The sequence below is a fragment of the Loa loa genome (genome assembly GCF_000183805.2).
Source record: "Loa loa unplaced genomic scaffold supercont3.47, whole genome shotgun sequence".
NCBI lineage: Eukaryota > Metazoa > Nematoda > Chromadorea > Rhabditida > Onchocercidae > Loa > Loa loa.
This window is the reverse complement of record NW_018108227.1, coordinates 96,005-105,608: the sequence shown is the minus strand read 5'-3', so window position 1 is coordinate 105,608 and position 9,604 is coordinate 96,005. Positions and strand designations below refer to the sequence as shown.

The window sequence follows — 9,604 nt, the reverse complement described above, 5'->3', positions numbered from 1 at the left end:
CGCTTATTCTTTTATATGGGTCTGAATCACGGGTCATCTACCGCTACCATCTGTGACTCCTCGAAGCTTACTTCTGTACGATCCTAAATATCCATTGAACTGATTACATGACTAATGTACCCGTTCTTGAACATGGAGCGGTAACCAGTACTGAAGCTATGTTGCTGAGAACTGAGAACGTAGCTGCGCAAGGAGGGTACATCTCCAGGATGAAGGATCATCCCCTCCCCCCTCTCTCCTTCCCCTTCCCTAGATTGTGCTCTACGGTGAACCCGTCGCCGGCTTTCGCAAAACAGTCCCAAAGAGGAGAGATATAAAGACCCCTGGAAACAATGCTTCGGCATTGGCCACATTAACCTATCATCAATGGTCCGCTCTGACCTCGAACTGGGAGACATGGACACACATTATCCATAACGTTGCTGATTCTTTGAGAACACAGAATCAACCTCGAGGAGAAAACAGAACGCAGAAAGAACAGTGTTTTGCCAATACTGTCTGAGAAGGCTTGCCGCTACGCCTTTGCGACGGAATTGCCTGTCCCGCATCGGCCCTTTTTATCATTAACGCGCTTGCAGCAAAGGTGGATAAAGCCATTCCTATATTTTCGTCCGCGAAGCCCAATCATGATGATGACCTTGATGCTGTCGATAAAAGATCGACAACGTCAACGTCATCAAAGTCAAAAATATATTACTTTTAGCAAGGCTATAATAAAAGCCAGTCAACAACAATTCAGATTTAGTATTTCTTTTACAACAAGTGTTAACTTTTCTCCGTATTTCTTTTTTGTTATTTGTTGAAAAAAAATTCCAAATCATCTGCTTACGTTTTAATTTTGTGTCATTAAATAAACAACACTCACTGTATTTCCGCAAATATAAGTATTACTTGTATAAAAATTTTACCACTTCACCAAGATTTGCATTCATTTCCAAAGCGACATGTCTCGCAAGTGTAATTGCAGCAACACGTCGTGGCTGTGTAACAGCCAAGAGACCACTTCCGATCAAACCCTCATTATAACAAATCTGAACAATGTTCATGATTAGCAACAGATGCAGTACATCCCAAAAGTTGTGAGTTTGAGAGATGGATAAGTTTAAGCTTTACGACGTAAGTTAATAACAACACTCGAATCGCCTGGTTTTATGCCGATAAAACCTAGATCAATTTTAATGATTGCTTGAAGGAGCAATGTAGTCGTTCTCGATAAAATTCGGATTTTTTGTTTTCGACAAAATTTAGATATTTTTTTTGCCCTTAGTATGATGAGACGGCCATATGTCACATTTCGTAGAAGAAAACTTGCAACTTAGAATTATGAATTTCCTTTTTGGGCACTAACTGCTCTGTATTGTTAGGAATGCAGAAGACTTCGAATAATTAGATGGAATATTCAGAAGCTTTCGTTTTTATTTTCAAATGAAATTAATAACATTCCATTATAACTCCCTAAAGAAGTAATCTTATTCAAATTTCATGAACAATGTTTATAGTTTTTAAAACGAACCAGATTCAGCCAAAAAATTACTAAAACTTCTACAGTTTTCCCTTAAATACATTCAAAAGAACCGTGAATAACCTGAGGAATCTGCGTGCTTTTACCACTTCCAGTTTCACCAACAATGACTGATACGCCATTTTCTCTAATCACTTTTGCCAGCTGTAAACGAACTCCATTGACTGGTAATTCCCTACGACGAGATTTTTTCTGAAGAATCAAATTAAAATTACGAGACAAAACTATTTAGCACAGTTGGACGTAGGTGAGCTGATGACAAGTGAACAGCAGTTTAAAAGATAATGTTATAAGGATATTGGCTAAGTATAGCATTTTCAGTTTTCTAAGCTGCAGAACTTTCCTGAAAAATTTTCACGCATACAACAATCTTAAAACTTCACTATTAAAGTGATAAGCTTATGCTTAATGTAATAACCTGAACTTGAAACAGGCTTTCTGGATTGGGAACCGACACTCACCATAAATGTTGGGAAATAACTATACGAGTCATCTGTGGTATTTCATCAAAATTGGGAGTAGTAATTAAACAGTTCCTCTTGTTTTTATCCATCAACAGCAAAAACCATTCAAGAAATCATCGTAAGAAAATGATTTATAACAACCCCAGCGAAGTGTAGAAGGAGCTAACCTTAGTTATAGGACACTGCTCAATATAATATGTATTTTGTTTATACCGATTCCTGCTCATATTCTTTTATGTCCAATCAGTTCATCCAAGCACTTCAACAGTGTCCATCAATTCTGCAATTAATGGGATAAAGACGGCTAACGTTAATGGGTACTCCATGAGTTGGATACGACAGTGATCTGCTGCAATGGCGAGATGGGATTAATAATTTGGGACCAATCACAAAATGAACAGAATAGAGAAAACGTGAAACTAATGGTAGCAAAGGTTAAGTAGAAGTCATGAATTCTTTTGCAAGAAATAATGAATTATGAAGTCTCCGCTTATGCTATATATATTCGACAATCATTACAAGTGGGATTGAAATTGTCATCGATGAGAGCTGCATGAGCATCGATAGGTCCTAGAATAATTTTTTGTATTTTGAAAAAGTTTCGTGTGCAAGCAATCACTTTAAGCATTCCCAGAAGCATAGCAGCGCACTTGTCAGCTGACTTATCGCGTGACAGCTATGTTGCGATGGGAATGACTCATAAGAGGTTGTTGCGAAATGAGTCTTGCTGTGAAGGTGGGAAGGAAGAGTGTTACATGTCGTGGTAATCATCACTTTCGTATTTGTTAGTGGGCGGGGATGTTCTGGTATAGGACGTGTTGGGGGAGGGGGGGGAGGCATAAACTTAGTGGATGGCTCATCAGAAATATTTCCCGGTCTCCAGTTTCACTTATACAACTGTTTAAGGGCCGGAGGTGGTGGCTTATCAATTTCAGCCGTCAAATTTCGAGCTATGACTTTATCAAAACTGTTTTTACCTAACACTGCAATTATTGATGTTTAATGCGTGCTATTTGTTAGTGATACAAATTTACATATGTAACTATTTGTTTTTCCACTTTCTTTTAAAGATAAGTTTTTTAAAGATTATTTTAAAGATTTTTTAAAGACTACTTTTTTTAAAGATTTTTTTAAAAATTTATGTTTTTGTGTCATATGCTGCGGGAGATTATTGCGTACTAGAAAGGCAGTTGTTGGTATTGTTATGATTTATAAAGACTACTTGGTACTAACCTATTTCATCATTATCGGAAACTTTCATACTTTTCGTTAGCCGAATGAGTGAGATGATAAGAGTGAATAATGGTAATAGTAGTAATAGTAGTGGTGTGTTGATGGGAAGTATCTCAACCACATCACTTTGAATCGTTGGAACATTGGCTTGACAATTTCGATGTTATTCGACTATTTCATTGCCGATTTAGTTGAACTGGTCACTTAAATGTAGTATTTTTTTGAGTCAATTTTTTACTTAGTTTTACTTTATCCTTCGCTCCCATGCGTTTTTCTTTTATTATAAATAAACAAATATATATTATTCTAATAGTAACAAAGTGCATATTGATTACCCGTGTTTTCCCTAGTACTATGCAGAGTTCGTGTATAACAGGACGTAGCTGAAAGATAAAGTTTTTTGAAAAATAGAGTACTTTACATTCATTATATTCGACTTAATTCTGAAGAAACTTCGGAAAATGGAGGTGGTAGTTAATTGGGGAAATATCATCAAATGATAAAACATATTGTAAGCAGACAAATTATTGTAACGAAGCTCTGCTGTTTCTGAACTTGTTTTCGGTAGAGCTGTAAACTGTTTTCTTTTGAAGTTTACCTTGACTTAAACTTTAGTTTTACCTACTTGTTCGTCAGAGTAATTTTTATTAATATATTCCATCCGTCAAATGTTATGCTTATTTTTTAGATTTGGAAGTTTTGATATATGCTTGTTCGATATTTAATCAGTGCTGGAACAAAATTGTCAAAAATGTCAAGGAATATCGAAAGTGCGGAGAGTATATTGAATAACACCACCTGTGATGGTCGCTACTCGATGAATACGAAAACTTTCGAAGGACGAAATCGTTTTAAAGCTGGTACTGATGGTGTTACGCAGCCAGTTGATCGACAAGTAATTCATTCACGTTTTCTCTGCATAAATTTGTTCCCTTGTTCAGTTTTCCCTCCTTTGTTATTCCTGATCTTTGACGGTTTAAGGGATTTTATTATTTTTACTACTGCTAATTTTCTATGCTAATTTTTTTCGGGTTTTTGATTGTTTGTTGTCTTTTGTGCAGGATTATACGAAAGCGCTTATTTACCGTATTATGTAGCAAAATTAAAGAATTTTAAAAAACTTAAAAAAGGAATTAAGGAAAAACAAAAAAGAAAAACTTGAAAAAGGATCCGGAAAAAATAAAAAAAGAAAAACTTAAAAAGGAATTAAGAAAAAGTGAAAAAAAGAAAAACGAAAATTGCCCTTTGGTAGCGTGGTGGAATTTCAGGATTCGCTAATGCTTTGTCAACAGTTGCAAGAACAAGATGGTTTTGACTTTATGGATCAAAGCATGGATCTGACTCCTTATTTAAGGGATCTTCGAGGAATAGATGACAATAGTGAAGATCTGGAGCCTGTTATCGATAAACAACGAGTACTTGAATATGACATACAAATGCAACATGGCGTTTGTGCGTGTACTGCTCAATATGCAGATTTGTCAAACATTGGTAAGACTGTTACCGCATTTTTGACTTAGGTCATTTTATGGAATGTAGTCGGTGCTGTATAAATCTGTCTTAATTTGTTGTTGGTATCAGATACTAGAATTTTATAGAAATTCCTAAATTTTGAATCAAAGTTAATTTTCGTAGAATTAGCGCGCGGGGAGAAAAGGGTTTCAGGGATGATTTTAACAATTTTCCTTATGTTATTTCTTCCAAGATATCTTTTTCAGCAAAAGCTATAAAATCCGACACAAGTTTGGATGATGCACTAGTCGCAGTTCCAGAAACGTCAGGTTTTGCAGCAAGTTTTCAGCCGGTGAAGACGGAAATAACAAACAGTGAAGAAATGAAAGGAGAGCGAGGAACTCGGCCGACAATATCCGTGAAGGAGGATACATCAGATCAAATTGAAATTTCTTTTACACCAACTATTAAGCCCAGAAAGTATTCACTGAAGCCAGAAGTATGCATGCACAACGTCAATTCAGCGAGTTTTTTGGAGCTTTGAAATTCAAATTTCTTGAAATAGAAATATAATTGTTGTCGTTAAGCCAACTGATGAGTTAATCTTCTAAAGAAACAGTTTCTTATATGGAAATATGTTTGATTATATACACATAAACATGTTGAAAATTCATTCGATGTTTCATCCTTCTATGGACTTGTGAATATTCTGATTAATTTTAATACCTCTTACAGGCAGAAAAGAGAAATCCATTGTATCGATTGAAGCGTGAAAAAACAACGATGCCGTAAGACGGTCGCGTACTAAAGCGAAGCAGCAACAAAAAATGAAAGATGAGCAAATCAAACAGCTTCAGTGTCAAGTCACCGAGTTTGGTAAAGCAGTAAATGTAAAAGATGAACAAATTGTGCATCTTGAAAATGCTATTCATGAAGTGAAAGAAGAAAATCGGCATTTACGCGTTGAAAACATGCGATTGAGGAGTGAATTATATCAAGCAAAAAAGCGATATTCTGCTCGTAGCGCTTGATCTGGCGCTTGCTGACTGGAAATAGATATAGGTTGTATTCTCCATCTAATAAGAGTTTATTCATTCTTGTGAATTCCTACTTTGCGCCATGTAATGATGCATGAATGTTCTATTTGTTTATGAAATATCCGTGCGGAGAAAAAATCTTAAAGTTTTTTAACTCTTCAAAGGATTCTGTATCAAAGGCAATATTATTTTGCTTCAAATCATGGTCACAGACTCTTAAATAATATTTCAGTCTTAAATAAACTCATATTGTGCATTGTCTAGTATTCTTCTTACTCAGTTAATTTGATGTTGTTGCCACAAGTTATTTTCATGTTCTTATTTCAAGAAATTTATAAGGTAATAGAAATATGCTTTTTGTTCCAATCGGCATGGAGATTTATACGTGTTTTTATTCACAAAAATTCTTATGGCCTATCTACTGCTATCAGGTTATAGCATGGTGCAGCTCCGTAATTGTGGCAAGCCCTGATTTGTTTTTCCTAGTTCTTTTTGAATTTCCGGTTGTAGTCTTCTTTAATTTGATATTCTCGGGTTGTTGTTGCTGGTAAAATTGTTGGAATGTTGCTGTTAATGTTTCTTTTTTTCGTGAACTCGGCCGGTTGTTAAAATCCAGTAGTATGTACTGCTTTATTTGGGGAAAAAGACATGCATTGTTTTACCGGTCGATATACCAACCTGCTTCAGTTTTCGTATTTTAATAAAATTTATAATTAATCGGTGACTTCCTAATTGAATGAAGTTTCAAAAAGCTGTCAGACCTGAATTCGCGACCTGAATCGTGTTCATTCTGTTTTTGTTTTTTTTATTGCTTCCAACAAATTTTTCTAATGTACTCAGCACAAGCCGTAGGTTCCAGGCAAGCTTCCCGCAAGTTATCATACTTATTTCCTTTTGAATAGTAAGCAGTATATTAAAAAACACCCCGTGCAAATTCAGTTATGCTGCAGCACACTGATATTTCGTTCTACACATATGAGGTTGATGTCAAAATCTTGAAGTGGGAAGGACAACAACAGCTCAGGAGGCAAAGTAGAAGGAAAGAGAATGGAAAGCAGTCAAGTGACGGGCTGGAATAGACTATGAATGATTCGCAGAAATGGAGGTCACTTACAGGAGGAAGGATATAAATTGTACTTTTTGTGGAAACAGACGAATGGATGCAAGATGTCTAGGGCTTCAACGTACTGAAATATCTTTAACACATAACATGCATTTTTACTATTTATTTTTAAACAACTCCTTATATGCATATTTAACTTGCCATAACACATGATTTTGCAATATTTGCCTTAAGAGAACCTATGCTATCCCATAGCCTATTCATTTAGTTAGGTATTTTAAGGAATTCCATCAAACTGCAAGACTCTCAGGCAGATTTTTAAAAATCCCATCTTTGTACAAAGGGATAGTGACTGACTTGAATGTTTAGCAATTTCAGGTTTATTTCCACAATCAGTTTAATAATTGCTTATCTGTCTACCTCTTCCCTTAATATACCATGCTGGAACGTTTTTCCCACACAGTCAATTCACAGCGTTGATTGCCTGGCTAATAAATTTGCAGCCGCCGCTTCAACATCATTTCCACATTGTATAAGCATTGCACGGGCTGCTCCTTCCTCAAAACCAAGTGCCATCAGTGAAGCCAATTTTGCGCTGTCCACTTCTGCTGCAAAAAAAAAGAAAGAAATCCTTGAAAACTCCAGTTAATACAGAGATAAAATGACAACAAAAACAAAACTTTTAAAACTTTTCCAGAACAGATGCCTAAATTTTCTTCAGGTTATTGAACGTGAAACTAGCAATTGCTTTTGAATATTAATTTATCTGGAAAAGTTTTACTAAGAAGTACCATTTGCATTAGTAGCATTTGTAGTCCCGACTCGTTCCAGATTTCTTTGTGGAACTTCAGAGTCTGGTAGGAAATGTGTAACTGCTGATTTGCCGAATCTGTAAAGGATTTTTGTAAGCCTGCTGATTCACCGAATCTATGAAGCATTTTTATAAAACCTGTTTTTATAAGACCCAATTATCGCTGAGCTATTTTCAACGTCTTCTCTTTAACTACATCGGTACTTCGACGTAATTAAAGAGCATTAAATAGCCGAACGATAAATAGTACAACTTTTAAATCGTTTCTTACATTTTATTTTTTTTTCACTTAAGTGCTTGCGTACTGAATGGTTTCATGTTCGTTCAGCATGTCAAGAAAATTTAACACTCGAACATAAGGAATTCTCTCACCGCAAACAATTGTTTTGTAAATCGATGACGCAACGGTGTCGTTTAAGAATATCGAGGCCAAGCAGAACATCAATATCACGATTTGCCAGAACATCGAAATTACATGAGAAAAACTGTTCTTCAACTTGAACTTGGCCTGAGACGTGGGAATGGTATACAAAAGTTGTATATAACATTACTTATAGTAAGCTAGCACTGACTAGTATTGAAGTACATAATACAAGGAAAGTTACTACTTACATGCGTGTATTTTTCCCAATAATTGTTGAGCGCCACCAACTCCATGCACTGTTGCTTGAAACCTCTTATCCACTAGGCGCATCAAATTACAACGCTGCGCAATGGAATCAGATAATATGGACACTTGTGCTCCTGAGAATGCGAACTTTTGATTTTCAATCTTAAAAGTTGGCCTCGTGACCGTCATTATAAAGTAACTTCATCAGAAACATCAGCTACTCTAACAAACCTGAATCCACGAATGCTTTTACTTCGACTCCATTTATTTTCATTTTGATGTACAACATTAAGACAGGTATATAAGCTTCGGGCATATGTTCCATTGCGAACTGGTGTGAAAAGTCAATGTTTTCACGTTGGATCTGTTCAGCAATCAATCGCTGTCCTTCGGCACTTGTTGGATCAAGCATTGCTCGTTCTCGAGCAAAGGCACTTTCTCGTTCAGCAATATATTTCATTTTAAACATATCTGCAACAGAGTCGTTATCAGTATATAACAAAATTATCTTCTTATAATCCAAAATCCGTCAATATTTCAGCAGTGTAGCTGGTAAGAAATATTCACATAAATGAAAACGCAAAACGAATACATCATACAAATCGCGCGCATCATATGTAAAGCCATGGAACTGATAGCTGGTATACTAATCAGCCTAAACGGGACAGTTTTTCCATAGTGAAAGTTGGCAAGAAAGTAAAATACGCTTTTCACACATTGCCTCTAGATTTCCAATTTTAGACTGATGAATTTAATCCATTGCATAAAAAATCATTGTGAGGAACAAAATTGCAGTGAAAAAGATAAAGAAGCTAATGCACTATTAAATCCCTTCCCTTAGGCAAGTGCCATCAAAGTTGTAGAGTAAGGATGTTTCAAGCAGTATGCTGGATCTCTTACCGAAATCATTTTTTTCGACTGCAGCAATTAAATTTGGTACAACATTACGCAGACGATCACGACGCTCCACGTTATTCCTAAGTTCATCGAACAGTACACGAAGCTAAAAAAGGAAATAGCTAAATAGTGACGAGTAACAGTTTTATTTTCAAGCCACTGCGACAGTTTTGAACCTGTGAGAAAATTAAAAATTTTTACTTCCCTCTCCTCCCCCTCAAATTGTTGTTGGTGGGAACTGGACAAAAAAACATAGTTAGATTGAAATGCGTTGATACATTTACCTGTCGCGAATTCCGATTCGTGAGACTCCAACCATACACATATATAATCAAATAAATTTCATATTGTAAATCATTTAACTAATTTACATTGTTTAAAATTATCTCCCATATGTTTCTTTTGTTATCTTTGTCTAACGGAAATTCATATCTTTATTTTAATGACAAAGAATGTCCAATTTGCATGCTAATTTTCCCTCTGTTCTTGTTACAATGCTTATTATGTAATTGGAT

At 35.7% G+C, this 9,604-nt stretch overlaps 4 protein-coding genes across 4 annotated transcripts in view; 2 read left to right on the top strand and 2 right to left on the bottom strand.

Annotated features, from left to right (window-relative positions):
* Positions 1-2,213, bottom strand: part of LOAG_17180 (hypothetical protein) — a gene marked incomplete at both ends in the record, with an annotated part of 7,566 nt that extends 5,353 nt beyond the window's left edge. The window contains 3 exons of the mRNA XM_020449841.1: positions 909-1,031; positions 1,586-1,714; positions 2,154-2,213. Of these exons, the coding sequence (XP_020306579.1) occupies positions 909-1,031; positions 1,586-1,714; positions 2,154-2,213 (312 nt within the window). The remainder of the gene's footprint in view (positions 1-908; positions 1,032-1,585; positions 1,715-2,153) is intronic.
* A 1,757-nt stretch (positions 2,214-3,970) lies between these two features.
* On the top strand, positions 3,971-5,463 carry LOAG_17179 (hypothetical protein; the record flags this gene model as incomplete). Its single annotated transcript, XM_020449840.1, has 4 exons — positions 3,971-4,114; positions 4,488-4,710; positions 4,938-5,170; positions 5,407-5,463. The coding sequence occupies 4 exons, from the start codon at positions 3,971-3,973 to the stop codon at positions 5,461-5,463; spliced, it is 657 nt and encodes a 218-aa protein (XP_020306578.1).
* A 35-nt stretch (positions 5,464-5,498) lies between these two features.
* Positions 5,499-5,702, top strand: LOAG_17178 (hypothetical protein; the record flags this gene model as incomplete). Its single annotated transcript, XM_020449839.1, has 1 exon — positions 5,499-5,702. One exon carries the CDS (start codon positions 5,499-5,501, stop codon positions 5,700-5,702), a length of 204 nt encoding a protein of 67 aa, XP_020306577.1.
* Positions 5,703-7,239: 1,537 nt separating this feature from the next.
* The window catches only part of LOAG_17177 (DNA damage-inducible protein 1), a gene marked incomplete at its 3' end in the record, with an annotated part of 3,864 nt that continues 1,499 nt past the window's right edge, over positions 7,240-9,604 (bottom strand). Inside the window, exons 3-8 of the mRNA XM_020449838.1 lie at positions 9,093-9,195; positions 8,424-8,663; positions 8,195-8,326; positions 7,955-8,090; positions 7,563-7,660; positions 7,240-7,379 (exon numbers count right to left, since the gene is read on the bottom strand). Coding sequence (XP_020306576.1) covers positions 7,240-7,379; positions 7,563-7,660; positions 7,955-8,090; positions 8,195-8,326; positions 8,424-8,663; positions 9,093-9,195 — 849 coding nt within the window. The remainder of the gene's footprint in view (positions 7,380-7,562; positions 7,661-7,954; positions 8,091-8,194; positions 8,327-8,423; positions 8,664-9,092; positions 9,196-9,604) is intronic.